Below are 18,749 nucleotides of genomic sequence, written 5' to 3' on the forward strand. Positions count from 1 at the left end.
TAACCCTTAGAGGATTTAATTCAAACTAACATAAAATGAATGAGGTCTTTTACAACAGTCCTGGAACAAATCCACAATTCAGTTCTTGTTCTTTGGAAAGCTGTTGAATCAGTTTAATGATGATTACTGATTTGTTTATGAAGCTTCACATACATGAGCAAATCAAATTGATGTCAGCAGGATTAAAAAGGTGTAAAATACCATAACTTGAATTTTTTCTCATTAAAGTTTCATTCTGTACCATTCAAGCTAATTTGTTGTCTAAATGAAATGAGGTCCAGTTCGACCTGTGCAGGTAACGCCAGTGTTTCATCAATCTACCACGACCATGAACAGTCAGAGAGGGAAGCATTCAGTAGAAGCTCCATCCACCAATCAGCAGTTATTAGCAGCTTCATCACCGGACGAGGTTTGATGTTAGACGTAAAGAGAAAATACTGGACCTCGTTTCAAAAATATTAGCGTCAGACATGTTTCCCATTGGTTTTGGTTGAAGGTTTATCAAGTTTGATGGAGTTTGTTGAGTCTGGGTTTACATTCCCATCAAAAAAATCCATCAGTCTGAGAAACGGATGATGCCGCTGTAGCTGAGCGCTCAGTTAGCGAGAGCTGAAACGCTGTTTGACCACAGATTCAGTCGTATGCAACCGTTGTGTGTCATTACAGATCCAACGTAAGCTGCTCTGCAGATTAAAGTCACGACTCAGTCATGGATGAAGAATTCTGATTTATTCTGAAATGCCTGTCCAGTTTGGAAAAGTTCTTTATATTAGACTCCTCATGACGACTGGATTGTTTTAGCTGTAACTAAATGAATTGTCTCAACCCTACAACACAGAATAAATCTGCTCCACAGAAAAGCTAAAAAGAAGCTGTAAAGTATAATAATAATAAAAAGAGATGCTGTTTGTTCCAGTTCTTATAAATAAATTAGAATAAGCTGATATTTTCTGAAGCCAAACACTGAAGAACTGAAAATAAACGTGAGTTAAAATATCTTAAAATGTTATTAAATTGAGGTTTTATGTCTAAGAGGCTCCATCGTGTGAATGAATCATCTTTGAACATGGTGAGTGCAGGATAACAGAGACTTGGAGTCTGAAAACAGTGGCGACTCACCGTGATTTGACACCAGACGCAGTGCAGGCCCGTCAGGCCCTGATAGCACTTGATGCTTCGGTGACAGCGGTCACACTTGGTGGGAGAGTTTCCCTCCATCCAGACGTGCTGCATAGCCTGAAGAACAGCAGAGAGAGGCAGACTTTACCTCTTGTAGGCCACACATTCACTGCTTCCATTAGAAGAATGTGTAGAGTACCAGATACACGGTTCGGATGAAGCTTCCCTGTACTACTGTTGTTGATGTTATGTGTTTTCTTGTAGAACGATGGATGGAAATTAGCAACCTGCTAAATCCAGCATATTTACAACAATATTGTATGTTCAGTAATATGCACTGTCCCATTTAAATAAACAGTGAAAAAAATTTACTTCCCAACATCCAGTTCATCAGCTCCACCTGTTCACCTGCTTGTTAACACAAACATCTAACCAGCCAATCACATGGTAGCAACTCAACACATCTAGTCATGCAGACATGATGAAGATGACTTGCTGAAGTTCAACCTGAGCATCACAATTAGGAAGAAATGAGATTTAAGAGACTTTGAACGTGGCATGGTTGTTGGTCTGAGTATTTACTGGGATTTTTACACACAACCATCTCCAGGGTTTCCAGAGAATGTTCTGAAGAAGAGAAAATATCCAGCGAGCAGCAGTTGTCTGGACCAGAATGTCTGGTTGATGTCAGAGGTCAGAGGAGAATGGACAGACTGGTTGGAGCTGATAGAAAGACAACAGGAAGTTCAATCAGCACTGGTTCCAACCAAGATCTGCAGAACAGCATCTCTGAACACACAACACGTCCAGGCTGGAAGCAGATGGGCTACAGCAGCAGAAGACACACCGGGTGCCTCCTGTCAGCTAAGAACAGGAAACTGAGGCTACAATTCACACACACTCACCAACACTGGACAATAGAAGATGGAGAAACGTTGCTGGTCTGATGAGTCTCTGTTTCAGCTCCACACTCAGATGAACTGATGTGAGCTGATCTCAGAGACACATTTCACTCCAAGCTGAACTCGTACAGATATTTATTTCTTATTGCATAAACATTTTTAACGCTGTACATAACAAAACAGAACGCAGTAGTCTTTAGAACGAGGGGAACGTCTATAGTTTGAACATCAACACAAAAACCTGAACCTAGCAGACAGATGAAAGTCACTTTCCCAACATGTAGCCTGCAGTATCAAGAGTGACGTGTCTCATCCTTGCAGCACCTGTTCTGCTAATTTCCTCCTCTTCCTCGTCATAATTTAATTATATATTGTGTTATGGTCGACTCTCAGATGTTTGAGGAGGTTTGTGGTGCTGCTACAACACCTCAGTGTCTTCCCACACACATCATACATCGTACCGTTGCTGTTCAGCTCCACACATGATGCTGCAGACTGAGAGATGCTGCTGCAGCTGAGTTTCCCTTCACTTAATAATTCTGAGTTAAACAATCGGTAATTTATGTTTGTTAAAAAGAAATATTTTTCATTTATTTTATTGTAACTTGAAATGTGTTTAAATGAGAATTTACAGTGGAACTAAAGTTTTGGTGCTGCTGACGTCAGGACTGTGTTTGCTGCCTGATGTCCTGTCAGACTGAAAGAAGACGCTTGCAGCAGCAAACAGCACTCAGGACTGAAGCAGACTCACGGACGGGATGATTTCATTTAATCCCCCTTCGAGTTAATGCAACCAATAAGGTATGCACTCTCATGTTTTTATCTGTTAATGTGCACGCTAATGCATTAGCCAAGTTCACGAAACTCTCAACCCACGTTATGGAACGTGACGTTATAAGCTTACAGGTCTGAAACCATTTAAGTATAATAAATAAATTATAAGAATAATCTATTTTCCAGTGGTGGAAACATGCTTGTTCTCTAGGAGAATGTTGATGTGATGTAAATATATTATTTTGTATTTTTCTCTTAGTTCTCACGGCATGGTTGACAGCACGTGTGTACAAATAAATACCAGTAAACAAAGAATGTCTACTTGTAATTTGACCAGAGGGGTGGTAGAACTGCTGTACCCCTACGCTGGGCCATTTCACATATGACTTTGGCAGGCGGAAGAAAAAGTAGTTCCTACCAACTGGGTAAAATTTAGAGAAGGTCTTGATTTTATAGTTACTTTCCACTGTATTCCAGTTTGTGATACGCTTCATTTTTACCCTAAATGAGTAAAAAATCGACATTCCAACAAGAGAATCGAGTTTAGAACATAAATCGCTGGTATCGGTAATATTATACTTTGGTATCGATACACACATCTTTAGTCGACGTGCACACAGTGGATTGATGGGCTCTCAGGAGGGTGATTCTCTGCTTGCAAATACTGTTGTTCCCTTGCAGTGCAGAAATGCCTCCTCACGATGTGTGTTTTCAGTTGAAGGTACTAGTTTACGCGCTCGTATCGCATACACATGCCCGGTGTTTATCGTGCACATACTCATGCACACGGTTGGTTTTCAAGCGTGCCCCTTTCTGAACCGCTATATTGGAACGTCTATTCAACTTTAAAAATCTAAAGCAACGTATCTGCAGCGACCTTTCCTCTCATCAGGCTCCACACCGGACTCTGCATTCACGTGCAGAGCGGATGTCTGACAGAGCAGCTGCATTGCCGGGAATGTTGCCGTTTCCATGTGAAACTATTTAATTCTCTGCATTTTGAAGGCGTGGCGCTAACAATTCAGCCACGGCTGAGTCGGTGAAGGGGAAACACTACATTCAAGATCTTCTGGTTTGTTATGAAACAACCAGATCCCTCAGGTCACCAGGGTCAGGTCTACTTTCTGGTCCCTGAGTCAGAACTAAACGTGGAGAGGCAGCGTTCAGTTTCTGGAACAAACTCCCAGAAAACTGCAGGTCTGCTGGTTTAAATCAGGGTTAAAAACTTCTCTATTTGCTGCCTTTTGTAAAAAAAAAAAAAAAACAAACTTCTCACACTGGAACTTTTTTTCTTGCATTTTATATTTAAGCCTTTTCTGGTATATTTTTTGTTAATTTATTTGTAGAAATAAGCCTGACTTCATAACCACGTGCTACTATTTAACCTTGGTAAGTCACACATTTGGGCCAATGCAATTTAAAATAACTCGATGCTGTTATTTCCTGCCATGACATTGTTGTTTTTTTGCTTAGTTAGCATGACTCATAGAGAAAACATTGACTCTGATGGGAAAAACAAGAACTGGAATTGACCAGTTGTCTAATGTCTGAAAGTTTAAAGTCCCAAAGAGCTGTTTGTTTGTCCATCTCCACATTGAGCTGAAAAATAAATTCATATTTTTCATTTTGACTCTTGGTGGTAACCCTGAAGAGAACAGCAGCCCACAGCTCTGCATCGTCATGCGACCTGAGCCACAGAGATCCTCTCAGATTGGACCATCCAGCACCTCCCATGACGCTCCGCTCCCTCAAAGACCAGCAGGAACAGATCAGTCGGTTTCCCTGCGGCTTCAGCAGTCCGAGTCAAAGAGAAACGTTTCCTGAGCTGCATTTGTACTTACGTTGGTGTGTCTGCGGGACTTTGCGTAGGTGCTGATGCAGGCGGCGATGTCTTTGGACACACAGCGCTCGTGCACCGTGTACTTGCATACTGATGGAAAACAACAACACAGTTTGTAAAATGATCTCATACTTTATGTACAATCTAAATCAGGGGTGCCCAAGTCTGGTCCTCAAAAGCTACCGTCCCTCTACTTTTCTGAACTCAACCCAGAGTTTTCCAACTAAGATTAGTGCACGTTCACATAAAAGGGTGGTGTTTGGAGGTTCTGAACAATCGCAAACATGGACAAAACCTGCAGAGCCGTGTGTTTTACCATGAAGGAGCAGACGACTATTCTTCAAAAATATGAAGAATTTAAAAATATAATTCAGGCTAAAAGCGACACTGTTGCTGCAGCACAAGTCAGGGAGGAAAGCTGGCAGAAAACTGCCGCCTCCATTAATGCGTAAGTTTGTCAGATTATCAATATTAATTAATGGGACAATAAAAACTTACAGCACTCAGATAACTGTATTACAGCACAAACATTTCTGGGAATGCTTTATTTACCTCATATTTCCCAGTTCTTTAAAGGATCCGCTCCCATGTAAGCGCGTTATATGTTGGAATATCAATTCAACCTTCCTTTCAGAAGCAACCCCAGTGGAGCTAAAAGGACTTGGGAGCAAGTAAAGAACAAATATAAAAACATATTTCAGAGCGGTGACAAGAACAAGAAGCACAGTTCATCTGACATTCAGCTGACATGTATCTCAGCCCATTTGCTGAAAATCTGAACCTTTGGTACAGTAAGTCATCAGGAAAGTCCAACGGGTTGGATCTGTCCCTAAAGACTCTTTCTCTCCTAAACGCTCCTCTCACTATCCGTGCACCAACGTCAACGGGATCTTCTAAAAATGGGCAGGCCATTTTTCATGAGATCTGATTGGTCAGGAGGTGGCGCTTTTATACTCGCTGATCTCTTATCCAGAACATAACCTCTCTGGAGCAGGTTAGCCGTTCAGCATCTGTTGCTGCGGTGATGCAGCTTGGTAAGAAGTGAACCAGCGTCGTAGTCCAGAAAACACAGAGTTAACCCTGAAGTTACCCCGATAAGAGAAAATCCAGATTCGTAGTACAGGCCTCAGTCATGAGGGAATTCAGCCATTTGATTCAGGTGTGTTGGAGTAGGGATGCATCTAAAAGTTGCTGGATGGTAGCCCTCGAGGACCAGACTTGGGCACCCCGATCTAAATAAATACAACTAAAACAGAAGGCAGGTGATTTAATAGACAACTGAGTTCAGCCGTAAGTGTGTGAATTAGCACGTAAAGACATTGTCAGTGTTTCTCAGACAAACTCAGGGGCAGCAAACTACATGAGTCAACTGTAAAGAGTGAAAGGTGAAGAAGGTGGAGGAGCAGCTGGAGAGGTGATGAAAGAGACGGACAGAGGAGGAGGATGATGCAGAGTGACAGGTAGACAGTGTGGTGACTCACAGGAGCAGCAGAGGCCCTGCTTGCGAACACCGAGCAGCATGGTGTGGCAGAAGTTACAGTAGGCTGGTTTGTTAAAGTGCTTCAGACGCCAGACGTGCTGCCCGTCCTCCTGCACATTCTGCCAGATTTAAGGACACACGGATGTAAGTAAGCTTCAGGTTAAATCTGTCAGATGGATATTATATGACTACCATCGTTTTAACTTACTAAAACTGAAAGTATAATTTTTTTGTACGAAACAGCAGAAAAATATATGAGATATGCCACTCACTACATCCTGTTAAACATGTCAGCCTTAAAACACGTGTAACTGCCCTGGTAATGAAGAAAAAATGGCCTTTGCTCTACATTATAGAAAACAAATGGCTGAAATACAAGGATGAAGAGATAAAGGGGTCTGTGGAAGCAAAAGTGCCCTCTAGTGGTAGGAGCTGTAACTGCATGACCATATGTTGCTTAAATCAATAAAGAAAAATTATTTTGGAGCATATATTTTCTGGAAATGGCTAAAATCCAGCATTTTCATTTCTTAAATAACATGTTCTTTAATTTTACAACTTCCAAATGTGTTTTTATGAGTTTTTTTCCAACCCTTAATATGACCCATAAGGAACTCAGGGTCCCAACATAATTTCAGGGGGTCGCCAGATCATTATAAAAACATATATATATATATATATATACATATATATGCCCTACATGTTGGCTGTCAAAATTAGTTAATTAAACAGATTAATCTGTGAAATTAATACGTTATTTTTTTTAACACATTAACACATAAACAACAAAGTTATTACTCATAATATATTTCAAAATAATCTAAATTTAAAATTTTCTATATGAGAGAAGATGATTTTGAGCGTGTAGGTGCTTTGTTACAGCGGTTATCTGTATCCTATGGTGGCTGAGAAGGGCAAAACACATTTACACTTTAAAAGACTTCTACAAAACAAATTTATATTAATTGAAACACTTTTACAAATTTGTAAACAAATTTACATTTTAGGAAACAAATTTTAAACTACAAGTGCAGAGAGAAATCTACAAGAGACAAAACACAGTTTTCCTGTAGCGTCTGGAGACCTTTATAGTTTTTATAAATAAAATAGAAAATTTTATTTGTTTTAAGTAATATTCTGAGTAATTAAACACACATAAAATACATATATATATATATATATATGTACCGTGTCCATGCCCAGCAGGACCAGTAAAGGGATGGTAGTGAGGCCTCCTCTGATCCACTCCTCCAGTGTGACCGTTCCGTCCCGGTCGTAGTCAATCTCTTCCATCATTTCCTTCAGGATCTGCATACACAGAAATATGGAGTGAGTTGTCTAAAAGGGACAGGTTTTTTTAAGTGGCCAGCAATTCCTAGGACGGTATAAAAAATGAATGAATAAATAATATATATGATGTAAATGAATAAATATATAATGGTTGAAATGGAAAAAAAAACAATTGTTTTTAAGTAGCCAGCAGTTCCTGGTCTCAATCTGATGAAAAATCTGTATGATGGGCCGAATTCTGCACTTGTGGAAAGTTAAAGAGCTTTAAGATGCTGCAAGGGAAGATGGGGAGAAAATTCCAGCTGAGAAGAAGTTTAAAGATTTCTACAAGAAACATGTGAAGGGAACCATCATTGCTAAGCAACCAAATAGGAGTGGCTTTGTTCCTGGCTGTGGCTTTTTAGAAACCCAATAACAAAATTTAAAAATATATTAATTTTGAACATTTTCATGTGTTTCTGAAGATGTTGGATCGGGGTTCTGTGATGGTCTGGGGTTGGGTCGGGGTTCTGTGGTGGTCTGGGGTTGGATCGGGGTTCTGTGATGGTCTGGGGTTGGGTCGGGGTTCTGTGATGGTCTGGGGTTGGGTCGGGGTTCTGTGATGGTCTGGGGTTGGATCGGGGTTCTGTGGTGGTCTGGGGTTGGGTCGGGGTTCTGTGATGGTCTGGGGTTGGGTCGGGGTTCTGTGGTGGTCTGGGGTTGGGTTGGGGTTCTGTGATGGTCTGGGGTTGGGTCGGGGTTCTGTGATGGTCTGGGGTTGGATCGGGGTTCTGTGATGGTCTGGGGTTGGATCGGGGTTCTGTGATGGTCTGGGGTTGGGTTGGGGTTCTGTGATGGTCTGGGATTGGGTCGGGGTTCTGTGATGATCTGGGATTGGGTCGGGGTTCTGTGATGGTCTGGGGTTGGATCGGGGTTCTGTGATGGTCTGGGATTGGGTCGGGGTTCTGTGATGGTCTGGGGTTGGATCAGGGTTCTGTGGTGGTCTGGGGTTGGGTCGGGGTTCTGTGGTGGTCTGGGATTGGGTCGGGGTTCTGTGATGGTCTGGGGTTGGGTCGGGGTTCTGTGATGGTCTGGGATTGGGTCGGGGTTCTGTGATGATCTGGGATTGGGTCGGGGTTCTGTGATGGTCTGGGGTTGGATCGGGGTTCTGTGATGGTCTGGGATTGGGTCGGGGTTCTGTGATGGTCTGGGGTTGGATCGGGGTTCTGTGGTGGTCTGGGGTTGGGTCGGGGTTCTGTGGTGGTCTGGGATTGGGTCGGGGTTCTGTGATGGTCTGGGGTTGGGTCGGGGTTCTGTGATGGTCTGGGGTTGGGTCGGGGTTCTGTGGTGGTCTGGGATTGGGTCGGGGTTCTGTGATGGTCTGGGGTTGGATCGGGGTTCTGTGATGGTCTGGGGTTGGGTCGGGGTTCTGTGATGGTCTGGGGTTGGATCGGGGTTCTGTGATGGTCTGGGGTTGGGTCGGGGTTCTGTGATGGTCTGGGGTTGGGTCGGGGTTCTGTGATGGTCTGGGGTTGGATCAGGGTTCTGCTGTCTTCATCTTTTCTGGGGACCTCTATGCAGTTTTCAACAAGCTGATGAAGAACCACATTCCGCTACATTACAGCAGCATGACTGAGGAAGAGGAGGGTACTGGCCTGCAGTCCTGACCTGGAACAACATGACCTCGTACTGCTGGACACCTGAAGACATGTTTGGATGAAGAATGGGAGAAAATACCTCCTGAAACTCTTCATCAGCTGGTTTCCTCGATGCTTGAGCATCTTTAAGTGCTGGGAGGAACGGGAACCTTACAAAGTGGAAAAACATTCCTGTCCCAGCTGGTTTTGGAATGTTGCAGCGTGAAGTGTAAAAACGGTGATGTGGGATCACATCCAAGCTCTGGAAACTCTAAAGACCTAATGAGGCTTCTGGTGTTAAGCTGCATCCAGAAGATTCAGTGAGTTATTAGTGCTTATACAACTCTGAGAGGTCAGCGAGGGTGAGAGGGTCTATCTGTCTACCTGATGTTACTAAGCAGCAGGAGGATAAGATGAAAATAAGTTAAACAATTCCTTATTCCTTCCTCCAAGTTGTTCCTCCTTTTCCCTTTTAGGAAGCAAGCTTCCCTTCCTGGGAGTAACCTGAGGCTTCAGGTGACATTACGCCTCTTTATGTTTGTCTCTCTGTTTCACCTCAGTCTTTATTAGATCAGAGGTTCTGTGTTTGCTCACCGGTCTCAGTTCTGTTGAGTCCCACTCCAGGTACTCTGCCACATGCACCATCTGGTTAATGATGCGATCCAGCTCCTGTAAAAAGAAGAGGTTTTACCCAGCATGTTTCACTCTGGATCCTGTGATTGTTTCCCACCATTTACGCGATCACCTTGGCTCACGGCTGATATTAAACTGAGCAGATCCATTACAAAGAATCTTATATAAACACACGGCTATCCGTGTTTCTATTCCCAGAGCCCACTCACCGAGCTGTCCAGAAGCCCGTTACCGTCTGTGTCGTACAGCCGGAACATGACTGCAGGAAAAGAGAGAACAGAGATCCCGTTAGAAAGCTGGAAGTTTGGATCAGTGAAGAAGTGGAGCATGCTGCACCGAGGCGTGGGAAACCCGTTAGGAGAGATTAGGCTCTGATATAGACACTAAAGAAGTCAGTTGGGTGCAGCAGAGCTTAAGTGTGTCATGTCCTGCCCTGTGAGGAGGTGTCAACTGAGGCCCTGGGGAGGAGGGAACAGCCAGCCTGAGCTGACATGAATTACACCCTGCAACCCCCCCACTCTGTCACTCACACTCCAGCTTGTCCTCCGGTGTCCCCCTCTCTAGTAGCGACAGGTAGCAGACGATGTCCTTGAGGAAGACCACCTGTGGAGACGGCATCGGGGAACTTTTCTGGGGCGACGGGCTCCTCCGCAGAGACAAATGCTTCTCAGAGTGGCTCCTCTCTGTTGATGCACAGCACAAATATTCAAAGCTACTCACCCAACCCATCACAGCTGCTGGGATGAACAGCATGCATAGAGTTAAAGCAGCAGCAGATCACAGGTTTTAGCATCCGTCTGATCCGGGTAGAGCAGGTGGAGACAAAACAGATCAGTGGAGAACACGGCTGGAAACACCATTGACAGTTTAAACAATGCGGCATCATGTGAGAGCACGGGATGGGATCAGCAGCAGCGGGATGGAGCGAGTCCGGTGAGGATGCTTCAGCCAAAAGAAAGCTGTAAATGTCCTGAGCTGGACCCAAAATATGTTTTTAAAAGAGTCCACGTTCTTCATATATCCTGCTGTAAAAAAGTTTTATTCTGCAGGAAATAAGCTTAATTTCTACAAAATGCAATAAAACCCTAAATTTGTCATTAAAGAAAAATTTAAAAAAAAACTAAAGAAAAGCTTTTTTTTTTTTTGGGGGGGGTAGCATGGTTCTGGAAGATTCTCCAATTGGTGACAGGTGAGGGTGTCAGGATTGGGTATAAAAGCAGTCGCCACCAAATTCTAAGACTTTCCAACAAAGATGGGTCTAGACTCACCAGTTTTTGAAGACTTTAGACCTTTAGAGAGCTTCAAAGATTGTAAAAACTTTGGTCTTTTAGCATCTCTCTACAGAACAGAATATTGGGAAAAGATTCAGGAAGTCTGGAAAAATCTCAGAATAGAAAGGGCAAGGACAGAAACCACTGTTTCATGGTCCGGACCGTCCAGTCCTCAGAGAAACTGTCATGACACTATAACTGATACAGACACATGGACTCAGAAGGACCTTGGACAACCATTTTCACTCAGCACAGTCCACCACTGGACCCAGATTCAGAAACTGAATCACACAAGGAGGAAAACTGACGTCTGCTTCTATGTTCCAAAGATGAGAAAGATCATCCAGGCTGTTATCAGATAAAGTTGTGATGGTACGAAGGACATCAGTGTCCATGGAGGACTTCATCTGTGTGAAGGTACCACTGATGCAGAGCTGGATGCTGGTTTTGGAGACATATGCTGCCATTAAGGTGACGTCTGTTGTTCTTTCAGCCGGATAATGCTGGAGCATCATGAAGAAGAGAATCAGACAAAAACCACGGACTGTTGAGCAGCTGAAACCCTGGATTCAGCAGGAAGGACACAGAATCTTCCGGAAAACTAAAACAATCAGGATCAGTTCGTTAAAAAGAAATCCTATTATCTAATTTCCAGGTTAAAAGAGTCAAAAATGGTCGAAAAGTGTTCTTAGACACTAAGTATCAGACAGTTATGAAATCAGTTATAATAGGACTGAATTTCTATATAGAGGTTTTCCCAACACAGTCTCCTACCGAGCAACCGGAATGTGTTTTAGTCTTTCAAAGTGGTCCCGATTAATAGGCAAGGTAAGTTTATTTATACAGCACATTTCAGACATAAAATCAGTTCAGTGTGCGTAACATAACCGAACATCAAGTGATGTACAAACAGTGAAACGGTTAAAATCATATGAACACATAATAAAAAGGATGTGCAAAAGTCATAATAAATTTATATAAAATAACTAAATTAAAACAACTACAAGCAAGAAACAGTCCAGATCAGTTAAAGATACCCTGCAGAGGAAAAAAAGTTTTTAACTTTGATTTAAAAGCGTCTACACTTACACAATAAATCTCTACTGAAACAGATTTTCTTTGGACATTTAATGCTTTTCCCCTCATTTTCAGTCCTTAACACAAGCCACTTAAATCTAACCTATGAATCATTCAGGCAGAGAAAAGGCTCCTAACTCAGCAGATGAACTGTTGTGTCAACACTAAACAAACAAGATTGGATCTTTAGACTCATTGTCACAAAGACTCATCATTTGTTCCAAGTTCTTTAGTTTCATCTGTAAAACCAGCAGGGATCAGACAGTCTAACCGACAGAAACCAGGATTTCAGCAGCAACACGGTGATTCCCAAACAGCTGTTAGCTGGAAACTTGGCTCATCTCAGCATGGAGGCAGAAACTGGACACGTGGAGGACAGAAGAAGAGTCAGGACTAGAAACTAACAGCACATGAACAGGACCTGAAATCCAGCAAAGACCTGAACCAGGAACTGAGAGATGCATCTGGACCTTCAGGTGATCCATCTACGGTTGGCCAAACCCTCATCAGAAAAGGTCTCCATGGAAACGTGGCTTGCAAGAAGCCATTAGGGAAACAGGAAGAAAAGTCTGAGGTACGTCACACAACACAAGAACTGGACTGAAGATCAGTGAAAACAGGTCTGATGGATCCTCCCCAGAACCTGGACCTCAACATTATTAAAGCAGTGTGCAGGGAGCCATCTGGTGTTTGGCTGAACTCACCTAGTGAGAGTTTTGGGGACACTGGTGACTTGGCAGGACCAGCGTTGGGGATCAGGGCGTTGCTGCTGCCCTCTAAGGCTTTGACCTGGGTGCATGGTGATCGGTGGGGGCCCCTGGGCGTGTGGGTCCCGGTCCCTGAACGCTGAGAGGAGGAGCGAGATGAACAAGGGGACGTGGTGGCTCCTGAACCTGCTGCACCCACCACGGCGGAGTGCTCCGGAGTGTGCCGACCCATCGCAGACAGGATGCTTTTCCCGTTCATCCCTGATGGTGTCGGATGGAGAGAAAAAAAGAACAGATAATGAGCTGAACAGACATAGTGGAAGCTAGAGATGAAGGGATGAATGTTATAGTATAAATAATGTTAAACTTCACAACAACAATCCTGAAACAAAAATAGTAAAGAAGCACACAGGAAGCAGGTAAACCAAACCAGTCACAGAGCGACACTGCCACTGACCCACAGATAAAACATCAACACAACAGTAACAACCACCAAGAGAGCAGGACCCCCGTCCTAGCATCTCCCTGATGATACGACCTAGCAGGCCTGTCCTGGTACCTGTAATGGGGGCACAGGCCACTTCGGTCTGAATAGAGATGCCTGCATCAATGGAACGGGCTTCTGCAGTCAGTCATCAGTTCAAGGGGAAAAAGAGACAGAGGTGAACATCGGGGACAAGAGAGCGCTCTTTATGTCCTTTATGTTTTTATTCATATAAAGACCAGACAGTTCACAGAAACTGCACAGTTAGATGGAGCTGGGTCAGGGAAATATGTCCACGTTTACATAGTAAAATCCTGAAACAGGAAACTAAGCAGCAGAAGTAATACGTCAGAGCAAAACACAGAAAGCCACTTTAAATTTTACAAATATATTTGTGTTGTTACGTATATGTTCATATTGTTTTCATTCTGCCATAAAAGACTCCTGGTGGATGACGAGGAATATCTTATAAAATATAAACCCTCAGTCTTCGCCTCTTGGAAAGAAATAAAAGATGAATCAAGCAAATCCGGTTTTCTGGCATGTTATTTAGGACGGCCACCAGGTGGCAGTACAGGCTCTGTGAGCTGACTTCCTGTGAGCCGGAGCAGCTGTAGACTACCTGATCAACCAGGATGCATCCCTCAGGTCTTACGGTTTGGGATGGATCCATCTTATCCCAGTGACGGGCTCCCCGTCTCATTCCTTGTGCAGTTTTTGTGTCTGTAGTTTCAGTGTCTCAACCAGCAGGTCTTTTTACCAAAACAAGAACCTGGAAGAAAGAATCCACTGGACACTTTTTAAATTTGAATGTTTCCCACCAGATTATCTAACATGTAAATGCAAGTGCATATTCAGACTTAAAGATACTGGAAAGATATCTTGCACGGCAGTTATCACGTGCATGCCAACCATAGAAACCTGTGTGGGGAAAGGAAGCTTTTCTGTCTGCTTTAAAGGATTAAGACATTCTCTTCTCACTTCTACAGACATTTTCCCACAGAAATAGTTTTCTAATTTGGCGTTCCATCTGTGCTCTCAGCTGCTCAGCAGAGAGCAGCAGCTCCGGCTTCTCGGGCCCACGCAGCACCAGCGCTCATGGAAAAGCTAATTGTAACTCAGTTTACACAGAGCACGAAGCGAGACAGCCATGTGTGCATTTACCCTGGTAGGAAAGGCTGTGTGTCAGTGGAGATTAAATCTAGACCACAGGAAGAAGCTAATGATCACTGAATGAATTAAAAAGATTGTGGCAACACTTTAATGTCTTCCTCCCGTCAATCTTGTTTTTCACTGGATAATTATCCAACCAAGATGGTTAAAAAGTGACTGACTTCATATCCTTCTATCATATCCACCAACCAAACTGAGTTAAATATTTAGTTGAAAACCTGCTTCAGAGCTCCTCTCCTTGTGGAAGACAATGCAACGGCTCTTGGATAAAAAAGGAGGACGAACTGGACCAAATCTGACGGAGTGAAAATGCTGATTTGCTCGACAGAACGGGCAGTTAGACGTCTCTCTCCTGCTGAGTCAACACACCATTTAAAGACCAAGATATAATAAAATATGTGAAAATGGTGCCAGAGACTCTGAGAAATCTACAAATCTGAGTCAGAGCCTTTGGTCGCCATCACAGATGTCAAGTCTGATAAAAAGCATCCGTTCAGACCAGATTATTTTAATGATGGAGGACATGACAGCTCTGTCAACTGTCCCTGTCTGCAGAGGGAGTATATGGGACGAGATTGGAGACATCTCAAAATCACCACCACTGAACAGCAAAAGGAAACGTGACTCAGTGACTGTTTATCAGCAGCAAAACACAGAAAACATCTTCAGTCATGAAATCTTGAATGAGCTCGATGGAAGCAGATGGCCATCCTTCCTGTTCTGGTTCTGTTTTTCTTCCGGTTACAATGGCGGAGCTAGAGGATAGGCAAGACATTTTTTTATTATTATTATTGTGTATTGTGTAATATTATTGTGTTCCTCTCTCTAACACTGCTGTGATAACTTTGGTCACGTTAGAGAGACATAAGAAATAAAACATCTTTACTTTAAAAATCGGGATCCCCAAGAATATTTGGTCAAAAAGGTCCATAGAAGGTAAGTTGGTTGTTTTGGGTGCAGTGTGTGGAGCTTGATGTTGTAGCAGGGGGATCAGTTTTGGTTTACTGTCTGCTGGTAGACTGCATCCACTGGGTCCGGGGTCTGTCTCCAACAGATCTGTGTCCTTCCTCTTTACTAAAAACTCAGAAATATCTCCTAAATCTCTACCAAACCAGACTGGCTAGAGTATATATTTCTCCACATTTTCATGCTAAAACCAGCTAGCAGCCTTGCTAGCCTGCTGTTTGAATGAAACTGGATCATGTAGCGCTAGCTTAGTCAGCGCTAAGTAACATGGATACTTAGCGCTGGTTCTCTTTGAGCATCTTTATAGTTTATTTTCAGCTCCAATGTGAAAACCTTGGTGAACTGAGTTGATGTTTAGCCCCTAATACACTCACTGGAAACTAAATATGACCTGGTTTCCCCACATTAGCTTAAAACCAGGGCTGTTTAATCTGATGAATCACAGGATATATGGATTTGGTTGAAGATAGCTGTGGACCAGTTTGTCCTGTAAAGTGGGGCATCTCCTAAAACTAATTAAAGGTGGTTTACAGGAATTCTCTCTGTGTTGTATCACTCTGAATAATACCCCAATTGCGCTTGACTGTCTGATTGATTTTTTCAGCCTCTGTGCTGTGACATCAAATCCATGACATACGTTTTAATCCAAGAGCCACACATGTTTTATCTTTGAGGGAAAGGATTCATCTACATAATACCTACCCAGTAAGCTGGTTCCTGGTCGAGGCTGGTCTGGGGAGCAGCCACCCGTCTTGCTCTTGAACGAGGTGAAGAGGTGCTGACACAGCTCCTCTGGGATGTCGTTCTCCAGGTACGTGGCCATGAAGAGCTGGAAGCCGTCATAATCAATGGGCTATGGAGGGAAAGAAAAAGGCAAGAGGAAATGGATTACCGAGCTAACACACGGAGGAGTCAATGCCAACAATGGATGGACGGAACATGTTTACAGATATGAAGAAGAGAAACACGTGATGGGTTTTTAGTTCAAGTTGATCAACCCTGAACGGATCAACTGCTTTAATATGAGGTGGCAGATCCATCAGAGTGAAATCTGACCACCAAAGGAATGTTTTTGTAAGGTTAACAAGAACTGAATGGAAGAGTGAGAGCTGCATCCAAAGAAAACAATAAATAAATAACCACACTAATGCAGAAATGTTGTTATTTCCCAGCAACCCCCCCAGGCCCTCTCCCTCCCTCTACAGAGCCATGAGACAGGTGCACAGTGGCCGTGAACTCAATGACCCTGTGAACTTTGGCCTTTTGGCCTCCAGCAGGGTGAGCGGCCATCTGCAGCGGATAAGACCAGGTTATGTTGTGTTAGTAGACAGAACGTGCATGCAGTCTGCCAACACAGACACCACACAGCATGCAGAGCCCGCCGGGCCAACGCTTACTTGGTTGAGAACGTCTTGCTTCTGTTATAAGGTGAGCGGGAGAAGGAGGAGGGAGGAAGGAAGGAAGGAGGAAAAAGTGAGTGAGGAAGGGGTAAAAGCAGAAAAGGGGTTAGCTGTTTGGTGTGTGGTGAAGATGGCTGTTTTTGTTGACGTTACACCTACAACCTGCACCACCAGAGAGGACACGCAAAACAGACAACACTTCTCATCAAATAGGTTAACCCCATCCAGATGACGTATGAGTAACGAACGAGTAATGCTGGGCAGTAAATTGATTCATACCAAAAAGCATTTTTTATTTTTGTTAAGAATTTATCTTCCACCATGAGCATCGGTTTTAACTACCTAAACAACGTTGGGAATGTGATGCAGCAGGAAACTGTCTGAGGGGGGGCGTTTTCACTGCTCCACCAGTAAACCTGCAGCACAGCAGCTGTGTTACTGAAGATACTGAGCGGTGATGGATGGACAAAGTTCAGAAAATTGGGTTGTAGCACATGCTGAAGTTATACATGATGATCTATAAGTTGCCATTGAGATGAAAATTCGGATGTGGACCAAACTACTAGTTTACTTTAATCATATGGTAGCTACTCAACACATGTAGTCACATAGACATGGTGAAGATGACTTGCTGAAGTTCAAACTGAGCATCAGAACGAGGAAGAAAGAGGATTTAAGAGACTTTAAACATGGTAACAGGAAGTCCAGTCAGCACTGGCTCCAACCAAGGTCTGCAGAACAGCATCTCTGAACACACAACACGTCCAGTCTTGAAGCAGATGGGCTACAGCAGAAGAAGACCACACCGTTCTTGGCTCACTTTGGTCCCCTTAGTACCAACGTGTCCTGGTTTAACCAGCACAGCCTACCTGAGTATTGTTGCTGACCATGTCCATCCCTTTATGACCACAGTGGAGCATCTTCTGATGCTACTTCCAGCAGGATAATGCACCATGTCACAAAGCTCAGATCATCTCCACCTGCTTTCTAGAACATGACGATGAGTTCACTGGACTCCAACGGCCTCCACAGCCACCAGATCTCAGTCCAGTAGAGCAGCTTTGGGATGTGGTGGAACGGGAGATTCTCATCATGGATGCAGCCGACAAACCTGCAGCAACTGTGTGATGCTGTCATGTCAACATGGAGAAAACCTCTGAGGAAGGTTTCCACCACATTGTTCAATCAAACCAAGAATTAAGGCAGTTCTGGAGGAAAAAGAGGGTCCAACCCAGTACTAGAAGGTGGACCTGATAAAGAAACCAAATTGAGTGTATGTTAATACAAATGATAACAAGCTATAACTTTTTTTGTGGTTTCCAATATTTCTAATATGTGAAATTACAGGGGATTCCTTACGTAAATATTCTCTGATTTGTGTTGGTTGGATTGGTGGCAGCTTAAACTGACGGCCGTCACAGGAGAACACGGTGTGATCAGAATCCTTCCTCGGCTCAGCACCGCTGACCCCACGAGCTGCCAAGGCCTGCGAGGCAGTATTCACATCACTCCTTTCTCCTTATTTGGCCAAACAAACCACGAGGCAGTAATTTGCTGTACATCATGTAGCACAGCGAGTTCAGAAAATAAGCTCACAGAAAACACACACACTTTCACACACGAAACTGTGAAACATAAAAAGCTGTGTTTGTGCTTTCATAGATGCCTCCGATTCTAAGTGCACCCAGATGCTTTCATGGAAATTTTAGACCCTAAGGAAAAAGTGTTTACCCAGAGTCTAAGTGACAATTATTCTCCGTGTGAGCGGCTCACGCTCATGCTCGCCAGTCTGTAAATATTTCCCAAGGGCAGCTGTGACACATTTACACGGTTCATTTAATCTTTTCATTCTGCCAGGGCTACAGAATTATTTCTTTAACTTATTTTTGGTGTTACATGGTAGGACTACAGGGCTGGGGGTCCTGTCCAGACCCCCAGACTCGAAGCATAGCTCTGTCCTTCCAAAGTGCTGCTTCAATTTTATCACTCTAAAAACATGAGCTCATCATTTGTGAGC

General features: G+C 43.5%; 1 protein-coding gene across 2 annotated transcripts in view; it reads right to left on the reverse strand.

The window, feature by feature from the left end:
- The window catches only part of LOC121650662 (diacylglycerol kinase beta), a 155,832-nt gene that overhangs the window by 89,674 nt on the left and 47,409 nt on the right, over positions 1–18,749 (reverse strand). The window contains exons 4-14 of one of the 2 annotated variants that reach the window (XM_042002275.1): positions 16,730–16,750; positions 16,035–16,185; positions 13,269–13,331; positions 12,707–12,970; positions 10,185–10,337; positions 9,864–9,913; positions 9,616–9,690; positions 7,304–7,423; positions 6,117–6,234; positions 4,637–4,725; positions 1,120–1,236 (exon numbers count right to left, since the gene is read on the reverse strand). In XM_042002275.1, the coding sequence (XP_041858209.1) occupies positions 1,120–1,236; positions 4,637–4,725; positions 6,117–6,234; positions 7,304–7,423; positions 9,616–9,690; positions 9,864–9,913; positions 10,185–10,337; positions 12,707–12,970; positions 13,269–13,331; positions 16,035–16,185; positions 16,730–16,750 (1,221 nt within the window). The remainder of the gene's footprint in view (positions 1–1,119; positions 1,237–4,636; positions 4,726–6,116; positions 6,235–7,303; positions 7,424–9,615; positions 9,691–9,863; positions 9,914–10,184; positions 10,338–12,706; positions 12,971–13,268; positions 13,332–16,034; positions 16,186–16,729; positions 16,751–18,749) is intronic. The other variant, XM_042002276.1, reaches the window with a different exon arrangement.

The sequence above is a fragment of the Melanotaenia boesemani genome, chromosome 12, assembly GCF_017639745.1.
Source record: "Melanotaenia boesemani isolate fMelBoe1 chromosome 12, fMelBoe1.pri, whole genome shotgun sequence".
NCBI classification, from domain to species: domain Eukaryota; kingdom Metazoa; phylum Chordata; class Actinopteri; order Atheriniformes; family Melanotaeniidae; genus Melanotaenia; species Melanotaenia boesemani.